The following is a 21,617-nucleotide window of genomic DNA, read 5'->3' as shown; positions in this document are numbered from 1 at the left end:
GCTGTTGGCTTCAGAAAGCCCCAAAATGTGATTCCCTCCAGTTTTTAATAATATCAAAGATCGGGTCCAAGCATGGTTTACTCTTGTGTGTGCTTCACAATCTAATTATTTAAAAGTGTAGCAGCGCTCAAGTCCTCCAGCCCAAGATTTGCACAGCACTGTGCCTCCTTGTGAATGAAGGGACATCATTCTTGGCCACGAGCCCGGCTCGGCTCCATCTCTTGCACAAAGGCACTTCTGTTTCTCTCATGATGGCACCACACTTCTCCAGGACAAGACCGCATGGCAGATTGACCTGCGATGCTCTTTCCCTNATCAATTTCCGATTCTGCTGTCTTGGTAACTCCAGATTCTCCACCCTCCATCAGGAAGGGTACTAAAATTCTCAAAAGTAGTTTTACAGTGTCTTACAAAACGAAACATATTCTTAACATATGAACCAGCAAATCGTACTCCTTAGGATTTACTCAAATGAGTGAAAAGCTGACGTCCATGCTAAAGCCTGCACTTGAGATGTTGAAAGCAGCTTTATCCGTAATTGCCAAACCTTGGGAGCAACCAAGCGGCCCTTCAGCACATGAATGGACAATCTGTGGTACACCGAGGTGATGGAATATTCTTTGGTGCTAAAAACAAACGGGCTCTCAAGCCATGAAAAGACGTGGAGGAATCTGCCGTGTATTATTACCAAGTGAAAGAAGCCAGTCTGAAAAGTCCACATCCTGTAGGATTCCAACTATACGACATCCTGGGAAAGGCAAAACTAAGAGTTAAAAGATCTGTGGTTGCCAGGGGTTGGGGGGCTGGAGGGATGAACGGACAGAACAGAGGGTTTTGAGGGCAGTGAAAATACTGTGTGGTACTAGAATGGTGGATACCTGTCATTATGCATTTGTTCAAGTGCACAGAATGAGCAGCACCAAAAATGAACCCTGATATAAATGATGGACTGTGAGTGATAATGATGTGTCCGTGTAGGTCCACCCATTGGACCAAATGTGCCACTCCTGGGGTGGGGTGGGGGGCATGAGTTGTGGGGGGGTGAATAGGAGGTATATAAAAACTTTCTGTACGTTATACTCAACTTTGCTGCGAACCTAAGCTCGCTCTCAAAAATAAAGTCTATTTTGGGGGGTGCCTGGGTGGCTCAGTCAGTTAAGCATCTGCCTACAGCTCAGGTTATGATTCCAGGGTCCTGGATTGAGCCCTGAGTCCGGCTCCCTGCTCATTGGGGAGTCTGCTTCTCCCTCTGCCACTCCCTTGCTCATTCTTTCTCTCTCTCTAATAAATAAAATCTTTAAAAAATAAAAAAGTATGTTTTGAAAAAGGTAGTTTTACCTTTCATTTAAAAAACAAAATGAACGAAGACCACACAATCCTTGCAGAATGGTTGTTAACAAAAATCAAATACCAAGTGGCTGGGAAGCATTGTCCCAAATGCCTTTAAAGGCATATTCTCACAATGTTAATCCTTCATGTACACTTGGCTTTAGGTTGAAAGAACACATCAAATTTTATATAATCATACAGGCATGTGAGTCATATACAATTGCGTTCTTGCACATAATTATAAAGCTATCAGTTTACTCTGTGCAAACATATATGCTAAGCTAATTTATCATCTTCAAACGCCACCTCTGCTCCTGTGGGTTTTTAGACTGCCCGAGTGTTATTATCTCCAGTTTTCCTAAACTCCTCTTCAGTCTCAATTCCCATCCTATTTTTCTGTAAATCCAAATCTTCTCCTAAAACTTCTCCCTATTTCTGGAAGAGATCTTCTCCCAACAACCCCATGAAAACCACCAGCAATGATATACTGATTTAGTTTATGAAGTATGAGAACAGTTAATGGGTCCTCTGTATTTTTATTTGTCTTGTCTTTCCCTCAGTTTTTTTTTTTTAATGTCTCAGCCCAGGCACCTTTTTCAAAGACTGGCTTATAAATTAATTGACACTGTTCAAAAATCCTGAGTATAAAAATTTCTAGAGCAGAATTTTCAACCTAAGGTCCTTTGTGGAAATCATGAAAATCTGTTTTGAAAAGAGGTGGTTTTCTCTTTTGCAAATATAAAAACATACTACTAAATATGCTTTTTCTAACCCCTAAATGGCCCCCCCAGGTTACAATACTGTCCCCCCAGAGATTGACACCATCAGCCTCCTGGATGAAGAGTAAGTGTTGCAGGGTGATGTGGCTGATGCCAAGGGCACACACACCAGGAAAAGTTTCCCTCCCTCCACCTCACTCTATTCCCTCCAACAACTAGGGCGCTGGAGATCCCGAAGGCAGGCCTGGGGAGCCACCTCCAACATTCTTCCCATCCTGGTGCCCACTTCTTGATGACAGAAGAGTCATAGGGACACCCTTTGCACAAAGATGAGCTGCTTAATTGTTTTTTTATTAATACATCGGAAGTATAAAAGTTGCCTAGGCACAAACAAGTTACAGAATAATGCATACAAACACACTATAGACTACATGTGACAATTCTGTTCAGCTTCTATTGTGATGATTTTCTATCAGTAACCAAAATTATAAACTCCAGCATTTTTTCATTATCTACTCCTGCATGACTGTAATTCCTGAGGTAAATTTAGCGTCCACTGCCAACATCCTTGGATGTAAACCAAGTCCTCTGAGAATAATTCCGATATTTATATTCCCACGTACGATACAATGGAATTCATAATTGTTATCAGATACTACAGATTTAATTTGAAAAATGGAAATGAGCCCTTGTGGTACTTCTGCATCTATATCTGTAATTCTAGCTCATCAATAGGGCCTCTCAAAATCCTCTGACTTATAAAGTATGGCTTAAGGGAATTTCTTTAGTAATTTTCTGCATTCAGATAAAAATTCTTAGTTCATCTGCAAGGACTGAACACTGACCAACACCAAATATGAACTCAAAAGTTTCAAAAGACAGCACAGAATCAATATCCCGAAGAGAATGCCAATTTTGCCACCTAGAGCCCTTCTCACTTGCCCTGTGAAAACATTCAGCTAAATGTTGTCGGTATATGGGCAGCTGTGCAGTTTTGTCTGAAAAGACTTTATGACTTCTGCCAATCAGGCGCTATTAAATATCACAGCTGTCAGTGACATAAGTCTGTAGATTCCATGTTATAAAAATATCTCAGTAAATATCAAAATAGCATCTTAGAGATAGCACAGGAAGAGTTCTTACCATTTTTCTATCCCAAGAATACAAAACTCACATGCAATGAGTGCAGATAAGTAGGGACTGGCTCTTTCAGAGCTCACCTTGTGATTGCACAACTGAAGGCCACATGGAGGTTCAACAATGCCATCTTTTAAAAGGTGTTTTCTGGTATGTCTCCTAAAGCCTGTCTCTTCATGCTTATTCCACATTCTTTATATAATAAAATAAACTCTTTGTTTTACTTACAGCAAAATTAAAAGAATTATTTCCCCCTCTACCTTTTAATTAAATCTTCCAGTAGAAGCCAAAATGGTCTAAGGAAAGAAAAAGCACATTGTTACCTAGTTTAAAAGTTCAAATATAGGGGCGCCTGGGTGGCACAGCGGTTAAGCGTCTACCTTCGGCTCAGGGCGTGATTCTGGTGTTATGGGTGTTATGGGATCGAGCCCCACATCAGGCTGCTCCGCTATGAGCCTGCTTCTTCCTCTCCCCCCGCTTGTGTTCCCTCTCTTGCTGGCTGTCTCTATCTCTGTCGAATAAATAAATAAAATCTTAAAAAAAAAAAAAAAGTTCAAATATAGACAGTAATTCAGATATTTAAACCAAATTATAAATAGCTATCTGAAAAATTGCTAATCATAAACAAAAAACCAAACTTCATAGGAATTCGTTTTTTTTCTGGCTTTAATGTTCTTTTAAATGTTTTTTTAAAACACAAATGGATTTTTCTACAAATCCACATAATTCCATCCTGAAGGAAATTTAATTAATGTAACCTTATTAAAGAGCAGAGCATATGACTATAAAGACCTGAATTTTTTTTTTTTTTAAATATACGGGGTACTAAAAATTCCTTCCAGTTCTCACAAATTTAAAAACCTTTAAAATACTTTCTAAAAACAATGTATTTTCTTTCGAGTCAAATCCGGTAAGCTAGATGACAGAGTTAGCTTTTATTCACAAATGTAGTAAAACAGGAGGGGCTAAATGTTTTGCAGAAACTCAAATTTCTACAAAGGACAAGTATTAGTGATGTATGTTGGTAATGTTGGGAGAATAAATATGTCACTTAATACACACAATTTTAAGAAAAAAAGATGCCCCGAATGGAAATGTCATCTCTTCACTGCTTGAGAAACAAGAGGATCTTCTATGTTAGTACTACTCCCCTTCTCCGTTCTTAGGTGGTCATCTGAAATGAACAGAAACCAAAGTCAATACTTACCCCAAGTCAAAGTAGGGAGTGTACAGACATGTCTACATGTATTTTTGGATGTTACGTACTACATATCGTTATGAGTTCTTTAGGTGGCTTAGGACAATGAAATAAACTCACCATTTAAAAAACATTATGGAAGAAATCAGAAAAATTTAGTACTAGAAACTCACTGTCAAGTGTTTTTAGGGGAATAGAGAGCACCGTGGAGCAAACCCACGTGTAAGGAGCAGTTACAAACTTCTCTTACATGGTATGTAAAGAATGGAATCTGAGAAAAAGGACAGGGTGTTCATTAGCATTTTGAGGGATGCCAAAGTTCAAAAATACCACCTTCAAATAGAAACACTACATCAAAAACTACTGATGTACTGTCTGGTGATGAACATAACATAAAAAAAAAAAAAAAGAAAAAAAAAAAAAAAGAAATGCCTCTTAGCAGCACCCTCTTGTGGCAAGAAAAAAACCAGCAGAGTTTACATTTTCCTACCCACAACAGAAAATATTCAAGAAATTGTAGAAAATGTTCTTTTACCGAAGACACAACAATAAAGCTCCATGAGAGTTCAGAAGAACCTAGAGCCCCTGTGCCCACACCCTGTGCTCTGGCGATAGAAGGGGTCCTAGTCACTTCTGCTGAATTTTTGTCATGGGGAGAAAGGGGTAGAGGGTAGAAGTGCCCTGTATGAAAAGAACCTGAAGAGATTTAATAGCCAAATGCAACAAAAATGCAAGGCAAAGACTAAATTCTGAGAAATTGTGAGAAACTGAAAACATTCCCTAGACAGTTTTATGCTGGAAAAACCCATTTTTATGATTTTGACGACAGTTTGAGAAAAAGAATACAAATATAGACAGTTGTTAGAAACACGTAATTTTAGCACCAAAAACACATCCTGGATGTTCTAATTCTAAAGACAACCTGATTCTACACGCAGGCCTTCTAGAGCCCGTCAGGTGATCATCCTCATAAAGACTGGAGACTGTAAGTCTGGACCACGGATCACCATCTCCCTCATTTTTAGGCAGCTTTGCTGGACAGAACAAAATTAACAATATCCTGAGGCCACAGACAGTTTAGGTTTTCTAGAAAAGCATTACTAAGAAGTACGTGATTCATGCACTTCACAGATGTGCAGTAAAGTTGCACCGCTGATGGTCTTCTGTTATAACATATCTGGTCTTTTACTTACAGCAAGAACCTACAGTGGCTCCACTAGCTCGAGCGCCGACATCAGCAGCCCTAACGAACTGGTTACCATCCCAGAGGCAAGTGTGTCGACACAATAAACCCTGTTCATTTTGCCAGCTCTTTGGGAGCCGTGATAAAAGGGCTTTCGTGTTGACTTGCTTCAGACTTACGTTCACACAAAAGACAACTTCATGTTAGTGTGTCACATCTCAGTTCGATGAGCTTCTGTAGAGATTAGGTACTGTAATCTGGATAGTAATATTTTAATATTTTCATAGCCTTTCCACGTTGTCAAGAAAACATGTTTCCACAAACAGTAGGCTAGAGTTGAGAAAGTAGACGCTGAAGTAAATGCTGAAGTGTGTTACTGGGACAAAATGCCATTTGTGGCTGCTAATTCTTCACGAATCATCGCACAAAGAGCTCACCATTATCAAGAAAATTTTTGATGGTCAAGAAAAATAATTTGCAAAATCCCTGTTCTTCTATTAGTTCAGCCATCCTCACCGAGCCTGCCACGGAGCTTCCACAGAACACACACCCAAAGCTCTACTGACTTGAACTGGATTCTCTGACGTCTCTGAAGGTCCCAAAGCAACTAATGCACTCTCTCCTCTCTCCCTCCCTCCCTCTTTCTCTCTCTTCCCCACCCCCACATGCACCCACTCTCCAGCCCTCCCACCTCTGTGGTGTAAAGCTACCACTAGCTATTCTGTGACCCACGTCTCGAAAGAACAGAGCTGGGTTAAGAAATACTCTGTTATTTGTAACCTTTTTATTAGTCATCAGCCATGAATGAGATTGATTTGTAAAAAGCTTACAAGCCATGCAAAGACATGGATGGAGCTAGAGTGTATCATGCCAAATGAAATAAGTCAGAGAACGACAAATACAAATGACGTCACTCTTATGTGGAATTTAAGGAACAAAACAAATGAACAAAGCAAGAAAAAAGACAAACCAAAAAGACACTCTTAACTCTATAGAGAACACACTGATGGTTACCAGGCAACAGAGATTAAGGCGATGAGCACCGGGGTGTTGTATGGAAGTGAATTACTATATTGTACGCTTGAAAATAAACAAATAAAAATAAAAAGCTTTCAAGCCAGAAAAGTGATTTCTCAAGAGGTCATTTTTCCTTATGGGACTGAAAGTACCCATGTCACGGGTTTGCTGTGTTAGCAAGTGTTCACATGTACAATACCCCTTGGTGGCAATTAAATAGAGAAACTGGTATTATCATATATTCTTGGTACGGAAAGCCTTTTAGAGGGGAATTAGACAATATCTACTACGTTTTTAATATGCATATGCTTTGAACCAGCAACTGTACTTCTAGGCATCTAGAGAAATACTTGTATGGACAAATAATTCTACATTACGATATGGTAAAAGCAAAAACTTAAAAACATAAAAGTCCATCAGTAAGGGTTGATTAGCAATACTAGCAATAGTACACAAAGTTAAGAATGAGGTCGAAGTAGTTCTACACATACTGACAAGGGAAAACAAAGCAAATCTCAGGAGAACACATTGTACATATAAATCTACATGCGCAGAAATGAGTCCAGAAGGAGACCTCCCCCTCCCAAGCTGCTAACAGGGACCTTCTACGGAAGGGAGGGAGACTGGGGAGTTAGGGAGAGACAAGAGGGAAGAGAGTCAAGGGAACTTTATGTTGTATTATTTGAATGTTTAGAGATTTACTCGTCTACTTGTGGGGTTGTTTGTTTTTTTTTTTTGCTTTTTAAGTACTTGTCAAATAGTCAGCACTAATGACAGTTCTTTACAAAGCCCTGGAAAGGGAACTAGGAAAACTTCTTTACATTCTTTAAGTGGAAAAGTATACAGGAATGGCACTCAGAGGCACTCATTCTGCTAAAAATGATCAGCTGCAGACTTTAGAGGAATCACTTAACCTCTCAGTCCTGGTTTTCTCAACTGTAAAGTAAGGAGGTAGGGGTGATTTCTTTTGCGATGGTCCATCAGCTCAGCATTCTAAGATACATAGATGAGTAACTCGTAGTGAAATCAGAAATCACCCGCAAAAGAGGTCACCTTGCTTCACAAATACTTCATTTTCAGATCTTAGGAGACACAGCAAATATTTAATGGGATCAACACTGCTCACAGCAGTTTATGAAAACTATGAAAGGCAATTTGTATTTTAGATGTTTCCTAGAAGTTTATTTCAACATTCAAGATTTAGATTTGTTCTGCTAATCTGCTGCCTGAGCCCCACCTCCGACTGTCCTTCTTAGAAAGAGATCAGCTCTACCAAGGTTGGAAAGAAGGAGCTATAAACCATTCAGTTTAGATTATCAAACTGAGATCCTCTTGCTGATGTGATCACAACAACTGAAAGCTCACTTCAAGAGTGAACATTCTGAAAGAAATAGAGACTATTCTTCTAGGAATTTGTTATCTGTAGGTAACTACAGTCTTCCACCAACAGTATCCTAAAAATGCAAAGGATATAGACACCCGTGACTTCTCTAGCTTTATTCGGCAATCTTGCCTTTCTTCAATCTTGGAGGGGGAAAAAAAGTGACGATTTGATAAAAATCTATGTGAAAATCAGGTTTTTCCATACTTCAGCATAGAAACAATATCTAAGAATTTTGTCCAATCATTTCCCCACCCCCTCAAGATTCTCCTTCCAAAAACCGTTTTGTTTTTTGGAGGATAAGTAACACAGACTCAAACTATATTAGATTAAAGTAGAATTAAACAATGACTCAAAAGCTCAGGAAAAAATTCCTGAGAGGAAAAAAAAATTTTTTTTAAGATTTTATTTATTTATTTGAGAGCGAGAGAGAGAGCAAGCGAGAGCACAAGCAGATTGGCAGGCAAAGGGAGAGGGAGAAGCAGGCTCCCCGCTGACCAGAGAGCTCCACATGGGGCTCAACCCTAGAACCCCTGGGATCCTGAGCCGAAGGCAGACGCTTAACCGACTGAGCCACCCAGGAACCCCGAGAGAAAAATATTTAAGAAAAAAAAAAATGCTTGGTGCACCTGGCTGGCTCAGTCAGTGGAGCATGTGACTCTTGATCTCGGGGTTTTGAGTCTGAGCCCCATATTGGGTATGGAGATTACTTAAAAAAAAAAAAAAAAAAAAGGAAAAAAACCTTGCTGACAGCTAAATGATGAATCCCAGGAAATTCATACCCTTTCCTTTCTTCTGCTAGGTTGTCCGCCAAGATTTGGGTTTGGAGGCTGAAGTGAAGACCCTCTCAGAAATGAATTTTGGAGGTCATCCTTAGTTCCATGCAAGAAATGAGCTAAAATTCCATATAAAAGAGGTCTGCAGCAGGAAGAAAACCAAAATCAATTAAAATTGCAGATATAGGAAAAGCTTAACTCTCTTCTTTAAGGTAGCCTCTACCACCAAAACGGCCAGGTAATTCTCCAGACTTAAAAGAGACAAGAGGCACAGCTACTATCCAAATCACAAACTATTCATGCTTTTTTAAATTTAAGAGTACCATTTAACTCGAAAGACAATTAAAAAACCCATGTTAACAACTTAAACATCAACTAAACTGAAATACAATGTCAATCCATCAAGCCACAGGAATTCTGCCTTTCAACTTTCAAGTCCAGCTTGTGATTTCTCATTGCCTAGCCCTGTCTGATATACAAGAGGTATTCAGTAAACACTTACTGGGTGAATAAATCCTTGCCTAAAGTATGTCCCGAAAGCCAGACTGCCTGGGTTCAAATTCTGACTTCCCCATATGACCTCAACAAGATTCTTAATGTCCCCAGCCTGATACATGTTTCTTCCTCTATAAATGACGAAGAGTGTAGCCCTTACCTCCTAGGGTTGCTGAGGACTAAATGAGTTAATAAATACCAAGCGTTTAGAACTGTGCCTGGCACATATTAAATAGTATATAAATGTTAGCTATTCAGGAATTGAATAAGAACTAACATTTTATAAGCTATTTTTAGGGAGGGAGGGCAGGTTAAAAAAAAAGCTATTTTTACAGTTTACAAAACACTCTAACCTCACTCCATTTTATCCTCGCCTTGTGGATGTCCTAATCATCATCCCAGTTTATAAATGAGACCACCACAGCTCAGGGAAGAGTTGCTGGAGATTCCTCAGTAAGTAAACAAACTTTCTACTTGAACTTCAAGTCCCATATTCTTTTCATGACAATATTCTGCCTGGTGATTTCTATTAGTACCCCAGCACAAAAGGAAGCTACTTGCTGACAAATGAAGAGAGGTACAACAGAAATGGTTTCATTTCCAATCTCATCATTGAAGATACAATTTCACTGATTTTTTCAAGCTATCTATTTAATAGTTGATGAGATAGTTTAAAGTATGACAATCCTTTCCTTTCAAAAAGTGGAGCCCAACTGCCCTCCCCTGGAGTGTGGGCTCAAGTCACTTCTATGAACCAAATAAGGTATTCAGTGACAGCGCTGTGCAACTTCCAAGACTAGGTCATAAAGCACTGTGTACGGTGGCTGCCTCTGTGCCTTCTCTTTGGGCCACTCTCTCTGTGGGAAGTCAGATGCCATGTCATGGGGACACTCGAGCTGTCCCAGGGAAAGGTATCCATGGGAGGAATGGGGGACTCGTGCAAGCAGCCACGTGAACAAGCCACACAGAAGGGGATCCTGCAGCCCCAGCCGGGCCTTCAGATGAGGACCTCCCAGGCTACTTCGTAACTGGAATCTCCTGAGAAATGCAGAGCACCAGAACCACCCCGAGATTCCTGACCAACCACAGATAATAAATGATTGTTGTTTCAAGCCACCCAATTCTGGGGCACTCGGTTATGCAGCAATAACTAACTGCTTGCATGCCAACCTCTTCAGCCCGTGAGGAAAGCAGGAAAGTAAGTTTCTATATGTAAGATGCCTCAACTCTTAGGAAAGAAATATCTTATATTGGAACTCTTATATCCAATAATGTAAGATCCATCCTTTTGTTTAATTTTAAATTCATGGTTCCCAAAGAGCTAACTGGTTCAAGATTTTTAAGTTTGAAAAATTTTGTTCTTAAATAACATCAATGAAGTTTTAAGATTTAAAATTTTTAAGATTCAGATACTTTTAAATATTATTAGAAAATATATAGCTTGCATATTTAACCCACAAATTTATGGATATTAAGATTTTTTAAAATAAAAGTTAAAAAAAAGAGAATTTTTTTTGAAGTCCAGGCTTATCATATCTTATTTGCAATGATGAAACACGAAAACTCTGAAAACTAGTTTTCTTCACAAATTTGGCACAAACTCAAAGGCTATTCTGACTTTATCCTACTTTGTGTAAAAATTCTTACGTTTTCCTGAAAAACATCTATGTATTTACAGAGAGCTACTTTGTGTTCACACCAGCACATATATCTAGTATTTGCTTTACTTTCTATATCACTTTTCCCCCCAGCTTTACTGAGGTATAATTGAGAAATAAAGTTGTAAGGTATTTAAAGTGTACAACATGATGATTTGCTACACACACACACACACACACACACCGCGAAGGAATTCCCCTCATTGAGTTAAGTAACGTATCTATCACCTCACCCATTTACTTTTGTGTGTGTTACTTTCATGGGTGAGAAAACATTTAGATTCTACTCTCTTAGCAAATTTCAACTATTCAATCTGTATTACTTTTTAAAATCTGAAAACTTTACAATGGAGAGGTTTTGTTTTTTTGTTTTTATGGAAGTGGAGCCCGACGTGGGCCTTGAACTCAAGACCTGAGCTGAGATTAAGAGTCAGAAGCTTAACCAACTAACCTGCCCAGACAGCGCTACAATGAAAATGTTTTAAACAAAGCAGTAACTGTCTTTCAGAAAGCCAACTGTTGGCAGCATGAAGGTAAATTGGGAAAGAAAGTGACTCGAGACAGAGGAAGCAGACAGATGGCTTCTGAACAGTGCAGGGCAGTGGGAAGGACTAGGAACCCGCAGAGTGACTGACTGGTAGAGAGAGGGTAAGGAGTCACAAATGTGCATGGACTCTGAGGTTAAGACCCAAATGGCTATATGAAGAACCTACAAGAGGGGTTTAAGAAGGTGAAAAGAACACATTTAATTTTTGGACACACTGAGTTTGTGATGCCAGCAGAAATGTGGGTCCGTAATTTAGGGGATCTGTCAGATTTAAAGCACGGAGGCATCATTAAAGACTCAGGCATACTTAGAAAAGTGGGCACGGGGACAGGAAGAAAAGTTTTATTAAGGACAAAACTTGGAGTGCTCATGATTTAAACGAACCCTAAAGGAGTCAATGAAGAAACTAAGAACACTATTAGCGACAGAAAAACTTAGACAGTAAAGGTTCATAAAAGACAAATGACAAAACGTGTTTTAAGGGAGAATAGTCACTATTACAAAATGTGACAGAAACTGAAGTAAAACTGAGCTTCTCAAATTGCAAATACAGATACACACCCACTCTTGGTGCCAGGGACTTGGGACAAAGTACAGGATAAAGGTGGCATACGATCCTGGAACATTAATTGTAGAAAGATTTGTGAGAGAGTTCAATTTAAATGGTATGTCATTTATAACAGTTTTATAGTAAAACAAACAATTATACCATGAAGCAGAAAGAAAAAAATTCAAGAAATTTTTAGAAAGGGAAAACATAAGACTTCAAAGAAATTTTAGGGCGGGGGGCTGCTTTGAGCCTCCTAGGTACAATTTTTTTTTTTTTTTTTTTGCGCCATTCAGGGAACCTCTGGAAAAAGTTTAAGCAACTCTGAGGTAGGAATAGAACTAAGAAACTAATAGAAAGTGGTCAGCCTTCTTTTCAAGAGCATAGTTTCAATATAAATGGTGAAGGAAGAATTTAATATGCAGAGAAGGCAAAAGAGGGGAGAATAACAAAATGAAAGCAGACAGTTGGTTTTCACTAAGTTCAGTGGTAAAAAGGAGTTGACCGGTTTTTCTGGAGATCTGAGTGTATTCCTAAGCAGAAGTGAAGGATACAATCAGGAGGAAGAGTTCATCATGAGGAAGAAAACAAATGACAGAGCAAAGCCTCAGAAGAAAAAAAGGAATGCATCCAGAAGCCCAGAAGAGTGACCCTTAGTGAGACAGATGCTCAGGCCTCTGAAACCATGCGATTTTTAGCTCCAGAGAGCAGCGGCCTTGCCCCGTTTATTGCTACACACCTCGGATTTAGTGCAGTGTTAGACACATACTCGAACCAAATAAACACCTGCTCAATTAAAATGAAATAAAACCACTACTATGTGATTATGAGTCCAATACAATATCTAAAAACTTACTAAGTTTTTATTTTTAAAAACTTTATTTAAAAAAAACTTCTTACATTGTATTATCCTTTGATTCTTCAAATGCATTTAGTTCACGGATGAGAAACTGTCTGTCCAATGGAACTAGAGGTTGACCAGATTCTAGAGGAAAAATCATGAGTCTTTATTCATCTAAAAAGCACATATGATTTCAACCACTTACCAGTTATACAGATTTTTCAGATTTTGGAAGAGTGATGATGGCACAACCAAGGCAGATCCAACTGTATGGGATTTTACGATTTTCAAAATATCATTCTGTTATATGTATAACTTAATAGAGTTTAACACAAATTAATTTTTTAAATCCCCCAATTTTTGGTTGGGACCATGTTTCTGCATACTGGACTTCAGAAGTCTTTTTTGGAAGAAGCTTACAAATTAAACACAGGACAGTAACAATATTTGGTGGTAATTATTCTAAAAGTAAAATTAACCCAAATATGAAGTGCTAGCAAGGATACAAGGCAACTGGATACTCTCATATTTTGCTTCACTAGTAGGAGAGCAAAATGGTCAACCACTTTGGAAAACAGTTGAGCCGTTTCTTATAAAGGTAAGCATGTACTTACCACACACAACCTGCAATCCCACTCTCGGCACTTTACCCAAGAGAAATGAAAGCTTACCTTCACATAAAAACTCGTGTGAATGTTTATAGCAGACTGATAATTGCCAAAAACTATACACAACTGGCGATCAACTAATAGATAAATCGGCACAGCCATACAAAGGAATGCTATTCAGGGGGAAAAAACCAACACAGCTGAATCTGAAATGCATTATGCTAAGTGAAAGGAAGCAGACTCAAAAGGCTACATTCTGAATGGGCTCATTTATATGACAGTCTGGAAAAGGCAAATGATAGGTACAGAAAAAAACAGATCAGTGGTTGCTAGGGGTTGGGGTAGGTGAAGAAGTTGACTACAACAGGGCACAAAGAATGTTTTGAGGTGATAAAAATATTCTCTAAGTGATTGTAATTGAGGTGGTAGTTACACAACTGTATACTTTTGGTAAAATTCATAGAACTGTATACTAAAAAAAAAAAAAAAAAAGGTGTATTGTTAATTATACCTCAGTTTTTTAAAAAAGCCAAGACACTTAACATGAAACTTGACTACTGTGACTACATTTCATTCTAGGGAAGCCCAGGTTCAAGACCTAATTCATTATATTTTCATAATTTTCTTCTTTTCTGAGTGTTAACAGTATTACATCGCCATCTATAACAAACTGAGGAAAGTGGAGGCTGATACTGAAGATCCTTAAATCACTAAAAATCACCAGTCTTTATTCAGTTAAGGTATGTGCTTAACGTTAAATAAAAGATCCAGAATATTAATAAAAAATCTATTAAATGGAAAAGTTCCAACATCACAAAGAATTCATTCTCTTTTCCAAAATCTACTTCATGGTCTCTTTTTTTTTGGATGAGGCATGACACAGTCTTAAAGCACAGATTAAACCTTTAACAAAGCAATCCTTCCAATCCCATTTCTCCCTCCAGCCCAAAGGAAAGTCTATCTTGATTAATGTGCATTCCTTTCAGTTATTTACTTTTCTTCAGAAATAAAATATAAGAGATAAATGTCCCTTTAACTGCTCACCTCCTCCCCCCAACACCATTTCTCTCCTTCCTATCATTACAGTGAGTTTGGAGTTTACCTTCCCAATCCTTTTTAAGTAGGTTCCAGGCCAAGCACAGAGCCCAAAGCAGGGCTCAAACCAATGGCCCTGAGATCAAGAGTCGGACGCTTAACTGACTGAGCATCTGAAACTGTGTGTATTTTTAAAGCATCTACATAGAAAAAAGCTGGCAGCAAACAAGATAAAATGTAAACAACTTTTTATTCTCAGTATCAGGAAATACAGATGATTTTTCAAAGCACGCACTTAGTTTAAGTGTTTAGGTATCATTCTCCTCTACAATACAATAAGCCCCATGAGAGCGTATTCAAAGCTATGGAAAGAGCTGAGGAGATTTTTATGCCCCAGTCACTCGGATGACACTGTGTGATAATGGAATGAGATTTTCAGCCTAAACATTTTCTGAGAAGTGAGGGAAGGGAAAAAACAGATTTTGTTTCAGGCAAGTAATAATAACCTCTTACCTGATATAAGGACAGATGCTGTGTACTTGTATTTGTTGAATTCCAGATACTCCCGAATTAGTTCATTAATTAGAAGGTTTTCATGAGACAATGGTGGTCGGGGTTCACTTTCATCATCTAGGGCACTGAAAACTTCAGCTCGGATCCTTGCTTTTAAAAGCCCTAATACTCCCCTTTTCTCCAACGTGTCCTTTAAAACTGTTAAACATAAAACATGAATGCTTCAATTGCAGAATAAATTTGGTTATTCTTAGGCATACTTTGAAGAAAAATGTTTAAAAGGTAAATGGCCTAATAGCCATTGTTTTGATCTAAACAATGTGCTGAATGGACGTTATCCGATTAGCATCATGTTTGTAATAAAAAATAAAGTTCTCAAGTTGCAATGATTTGCTATTTTAATATATTTAAGCAAATTCAAGTTTCTCTTTCTAGCATCCTCACTGTGGGAAGCTATAGTCTGGCATGCATCTTCAGTGAGGGAGGAAAAAACAGCACAGAATCAGCAGAATTATACTTGGCTTACTGGGGCCTGAAATTTACCCTGGCTCCTATATTTTCAAGAGCGTTTATCACTGCAGACAGGTTCCGTGTCACTAAAAACCTCTGGTCTAGAAAGATAATTACAGATAACAAGTACATCTCATAAAAGGAAGGGATTTGTTGTCTTCTGATAAAAACCTCTGATACCCAGAACCCTTGGGGAATGGCCCATTCTGAACAAAAAAGTGTTTCTTTGGGTTTTGTTTGTTTTTTAAAGACACCTATGAGTAACTTCCTAAAAAAACTAGTAGGATTTTGAAATTGTAAGCCTAGATAGAAATCTAACACGTGGCTCTATCACTGCTATCTTAAAGAATCAGGGATATATATGCTGAATGTAATCTAACTTCTTCTTGATGAGCAAGGGTCATATTGTAATATTAGTTGTGATTATGAGATTTAACTATAAATACTAGTATGGACACTGATGGGGATACAGCTGAATTGGCATCATTCCTTGCAGTGGTCTGGAACCTTTTTTTTTCACGTTGTCCCTAATGGCTAAATAAGAAATCCAGACAATCAACACATCTCACCCACAGTGCCTAGAACATAGTAAGAGCTCAATAAATACTACCTGGGAGCATTATAATACAGTACTATATACTATTGGTACATAAATTAATACTGTATTGTGCCCTGCCAAAGGCACCAAGTAAGCACACCAAAATAAAAAAAAATTCATAAATGGAGCCCAAGGAGCTTATCCATGTAGGCATAAACATAAAATCCCTTTATTTTTTTTTATTTTTTTTTTTAAGATTTTATTTATTTATTTGACAGAGATAGAGACAGCCAGCGAGAGAGGGAACACAAGCAAGGGGAGTGGGAGAGGAAGAAGCAGGCTCCTAGCGGAGGAGCCTGATGTGGGGCTTGATCCCATAACGCCGGGATCACGCCCTGAGCCGAAGGCAGACGCCTAACCGCTATGCCACCCAGGCGCCCCAACATAAAATCCCTTTAAGATACAACAACAAAAACCTGGGTCATCTGATTACAGTGACATAAAGTAGACTAAATTTTAACCTTTCTTGCCCCTTGTTCTTAAATCATCCCCTCAACCTTTTTGGCAGGTATGCAAGTATAGTTATCACCCAATCAGACTTTGTAATAGGCCCATAAAAGGAAGGTCCAGCCTTTTCATATTCTTGGGATCATAACCAAACCCCAGTTTCCTAACTCCATCTTTGGAAATTAGATGGAAGAGATTTTTTTCACTGGCCAGGATCCTGTCCCTATTACTTTGAATTTACACACAGCACAGCCTCAAACTCAGCAGAGAAATGAGAAAGAAGCTGGAGTTAGGAAGCCTATCCTGTCTCATCACCAGCTCATGCCTCAGCTGCCCTCTCCAACATAATGACTTCTACCTCTCAGAGGGAGAACCAAGTGAGGTGGAAAAATGTGAAAATGTTGTAATAAGGTAAAAGCCCAGGGGCACCTGGACGGCTCAGTGGGCTAAGGACTGACTCCTGATTTTGGCTCAGGTCATGATCTCAAGGTGTTAAGATCAGCCCTGCACTGGGCTCCAGAGTGGGCATGGAGCCTACTCAAGATTCTTTTTCTCCCTCTGCCCCTCCGCCCCTCCCCACCTCCCGCGAAGTGGCGGGGAGGTAAAAGCCCATACAATGTAAGATCATTGACCGGAAATATATTCTCACCGAGTTTCTCTGAACACAAAGCATATTCAGAACTGGGGAATGCAGAAAAAACAAAGGGATACATGTAGGGAGGGATACAACTGCGTAGGACATTCCTAATCCCGTGTTACATTTTCTTTTTCAGTTCCATACCATTTTGCCCTTCCTTTAATTATGCTTAAAACTCTGTACCGTAACAAATTCTTCAGACAGAAGTTCTTAACCTGGCCTAATATCCCAAAGTATCTTTAAATCCTCTGAAGCTGATGCAGTATTACAGGTGTTATGTATTTCGTGCAGGGAGGGTGCTCAGATTCACCTCAAAATCTGTTCTTGTGGATAAAGGCAGGCCTTTTTTATGACTATTCACCAGCCCAGTGCCCCAAATACACATTTGTATCAATGCTTACTGAATCCTATCCTCAAAGAAATTCAACCCCTCTCTGCCAGATCTTTAAAAATTACTGATTTAGAGCCCAAGGTCCCTGAACACTGGAACCGGTTTTATTAATCAGGTAGCAGTATCACCCGGTGATTAAAACCTGGAATTCAAGTGCAGCATATCCAAGTTCCCACGCACAGCTTCCTTCTAGCTAAGTTACCTTGGGCGAGCTATTTCACCTCTCTGCACCTCAATTTCCAAGTCTATGAAATGGGCCTAAGGTTGTCACATAGACTAATAGGTGACCCAGGAGCTGGGCAGTGTCTGACATTTAAGGCTCAGTCACCTATAATTACTATTATTTGCCTGGTCATCTGCGTTAAAACCAACGGTGCAAAAACGTTACCCATTTAATGACTCGCACCTTTGTGGAACTTCGTTGAAAAATACAGAATGGCCAGGCAACCTTCTACCTCCAGGTTTTCCCGATGGAGATCGGGACCTACGCCACAGGTTGTTACAAGGATTCCGTGAGACAAGTCAGCAAAAGGTTTAGGAGTTGCATCTAACCCCAATAATGGATGTGGGTACTGTATCATCAGTCCTAAATGAAAGCTGCGGCCCAAAGCCTCGGCTCGAGCGGGGTCCGACAAACGCGCCAGAGGCCCAACGTGCAGGACTATAGACCTCTCAGGAACCTGTGGGTCCTATAGCTCCTCCGCCAGCTCAAAGCTGGTTTCCAAACTGCCCCTGTGCGACCGTTTCCCTCACCCAGGGCCCCGGCGCAGCGGACGCCACACCAGCAGGACGCTCTGCGGGCCCTGACGCCGCAGAATGACCCCCGAAAAGGCGGCCTCTGTCTTCCGCGCGCCCTGCTTTCGTTCCATCCTTCTCACAGGCGGAAGGCCAGACGCCTTTCACCCGACACACTTCCCACTCGCACTCACCAGCCTTCAGTTCGGCGACTGTCGCCATTTTTCAACCGCCTTCAGGGGCCCGCCTCGGCCGTGCGCACGCGCAGCTCCGCCCCGCTATGCGGTGTGGTCTACAGCCAATAGGCGCGCTGCTCTCGCGGCGCTCCTTCCCGCCCCTTTCAGTTTTCTCTCTCCCGGGTTGGGGTGGTAACTGTGCCCAGGGATCTTACCAATCAGCGAGCTCTCTAGGTGCTGAGGGAAGTGGGAGCAGGAGCCGGGACTGAGACAGGTTAGAGCCCTCACCTGTGGGTGCTGTCGGCTCTTGAGTGCTTCACTTTAGTTTATTAATCCTTCCATGATCTGCCCACTGCTCATCTCTGCAGCCTCGGGGACTGTCAGTGGTTACCATGTATTAAGCCTGTGGTTCTCAAACTTGAGCGTGCCTCACAATCACCTGGAAGACTTGTTAAAACAGGGGCGCCTGGGTGGCTCAGTCGTTAAGCGTCTGTCTTCGGCTCAGGGCGTGATCCCGGAGTTCTGGGATTGAGCCCCACATCAGGCTCCTCAATTGGAAGCCTGCTTCTTCCTCTTCCACTCCCCCTGCTTGTGTTCCGTCTCTCGCTGGCTGTCTCTATCTCTGTCAAATAAATAAAATCTTAAAAAAAAAAAAAAAGACATGTTAAAACAGATCGTAGGGCCCCACCATTGGGGTTTCTGATTTAGTCAATCCAGGTTGAGATCCGAGAACTGCATTGCTAACAAGTTCTGCGGTGATGCTGGTGCTGCTGGTCTGGGGATCACACCTTGAGAACCACTGCATTAAAGCCTTACTACGGGCCTGACACTGTGCTAAATGCTTTACACGCGTTGGCTCATTGATTTCTCTATTATGACTCCCATTTTACAGAGGAGGAAACTGAGTCTTTGATGACTAATGAGGTTTAACCAAGATGATCAGCAAATGGTGGAGTTGAGATTTGAATCCAGGCAGGCCTCTTGCTCTTCAAAGTCTGTTCTCTTCCACTGGCACTTAATAATGGGTAGCACACCTGAGGAGTTCAAAAGCTACTTGTGAATAATTGAGGAACAAATAAACTCTACTGTCCCAAAGAAATGAAGAAGAAGGAACATGGGAATAATCTACCCAAACTGAGTGTGAGGTTCTGGGCTTGCATTTAGGAATCCAGTTCTGTGATTCCTTCCTTTGCCAAGAAGACCAACACCTGTGACCTAGAATCCTAGAACAGTGCCCTTTAAACTACTAGTAGGTCAACACATAGTAGGTTTTGAAATCTATTTATCAGTAGCTCCCAATGAACATATTTTCAATGAAATGGGATGGAACAAACAGAAAACAAATAAGTATTGGGGTAGGTTTTTTTGAAACTTTTGTTTTGGGTATGAATGTGTATCCTGATTCTTGGTGTATTTCTTAAAGCGGGTAGCAGTGAAAAAAAAGTTTGAAAGCCATTGTAACCTAGAGGAGTCCATTCCCATTCCAAAGTAGATTAATTTTGATTAATCTGTGGGACACAGATCTATTCTGTAAACTTAGAAAGGCCCTATTCTGTCCCATTTCCCTATTCTGTAAAACCCACAGAGCCTGAATTCCTGGCCAACATCTGAAAAGATTTATGAGGATTAACCAAATTCCATAGGTAGAATGTTTGAGCTCCTCAGAGAAAAGCACTCCTGGATATATTGATGAGAAACTCAGAGAGAGAGGCCAATAATAATGTGATTGATTGATTGGTAGCTGTAATCATACAATAACATCCTTTGCCACTCTGTATAGGACAGGCACAGCTCTAATGCTTTACTTCAAGTTCTCACCAGCAACTCACACAGCAATCACCTAAAACACTATGTTGGTGAGGATGTGGGGAAACAGGCATTATCATTCCTAGCTGGTATGTGTGTACATTGGCCCCACCTTCTCGGAAGGCTATTTGACATTATCTAATCAACCTTTCACACCCTCCAACCTACCAATTCCAGTTCTAAGAATATATCTTACAGATACGCTCACATCTAATCACCGAGGATATGTACAGAAGAATATTCACTGTAACACTGTTTATAGTAGACAAAATCTATATGTGCCCATCAGAATGGCCAGAATCAAAAGTAGTGACAATGACAATACCAGAGGCTAGTGAGTATACATTCATTGCTGGTAGGAAAACAAAGTGGTAGAGTCACTTTGGAAATCAGTTTGGCTAGCGCTGATTAAGCCAAACATATACTCACCATGCAACTCAGTAATCCCACTCCTAGGTGTTTACCCAGGAGAAATAAAAACTTATCTCTACACAAATCTAGTATGAAATAGTAGCAGATTTAATCGTAATTGTCCCACCTGGAAATCACCTAACTTTCCAACTGGTGAATGTATATAAATGAGCTATGGTGTATATCTATACCATGGGATAATAAAGGGTCAATAATAAAAAGGAGCTGGCCACTGATACATAAAACAACGTGGATGAATCTCAGACGCATCGCGCTTGGTGAAAGAAACAAGACTCAAAAAGCTACATCATGGGGGCGCCTGGGTGGCTCAGTCGTTAAGCGTCTGCCTTTCGCTCAGGGCGTGATCCCAGGGTCCTGTCTGCCTTCGGCTCAGGGCGTGATCCCAGGGTCCTGGGATGGAGCCCCACGTCGGGCTCCCTGCTCTGCTGAGAACCTGCTTCTTCCTCTCCCACTCCCCCTGCTTGTGTTCCCTCTCTCACTGGCTGTCTCTCTCTCTGTCAAATAAATAAATAAAATCTTTAAAAAAATCTACATCATGTAGGTTTCCACTTACATAATATTCTGGAAAAGGCAAAGACCCTTTGGAAAAGGTATGGAAAGCTCATCAGTGATTGCCAGGGGCTGAGATAATGAAGGGCACTGTCCATAAGGATGCACTAGGATGATTTTTGGAGTCATGGAACTATTCTATGTCTTGGTTGTGATTACTTGATTGTATGCACTGATCAAAATTCATAGAGCTGTCCACTTGGAAGAATGAACTTTATTGCATGGATACCTCAATCAACTTGACTGTTTCAAAGTTACTGGAAATACCAATATCATCAGTAGGGAAACTGGTTAAGTAAATTAAGGTACAGTCATAAATGAAACAGTCATTTTAAAGAAGAAAGAGTTGTAA

General features: G+C 40.2%; 1 protein-coding gene across 5 annotated transcripts; it reads right to left on the bottom strand.

Annotated features, from left to right (window-relative positions):
* Window positions 1-3,833: 3,833 nt before the first annotated feature.
* Window positions 3,834-18,579, bottom strand: CEP20 (centrosomal protein 20). 5 transcript variants are annotated; one of them, XM_008696930.2, is made up of 5 exons: window positions 18,497-18,579; window positions 14,985-15,182; window positions 12,888-12,972; window positions 8,747-8,882; window positions 3,834-4,359 (listed from the first exon to the last, which is right to left on the bottom strand). In XM_008696930.2, the coding sequence occupies exons 1-5, from the start codon at window positions 18,522-18,524 to the stop codon at window positions 4,348-4,350; spliced, it is 459 nt and encodes a 152-aa protein (XP_008695152.1). In that variant the 5' UTR covers window positions 18,525-18,579; the 3' UTR covers window positions 3,834-4,347. The 5 variants fall into 5 exon arrangements, with proteins under 5 accessions (XP_008695152.1, XP_008695153.1, XP_040491218.1 ...); XM_040635282.1 differs by lacking the exon at window positions 3,834-4,359 and adding an exon at window positions 7,295-8,107; XM_008696931.2 differs by lacking the exon at window positions 8,747-8,882.
* Window positions 18,580-21,617: the final 3,038 nt, after the last annotated feature.

The sequence above is a fragment of the Ursus maritimus genome, unplaced genomic scaffold (assembly GCF_017311325.1).
Source record: "Ursus maritimus isolate PB19 unplaced genomic scaffold, ASM1731132v1 scaffold_2, whole genome shotgun sequence".
In the NCBI taxonomy this organism is placed as follows: Eukaryota; Metazoa; Chordata; class Mammalia; order Carnivora; family Ursidae; genus Ursus; species Ursus maritimus.
This window is presented reverse-complemented; position numbering and strand designations above follow the sequence as displayed.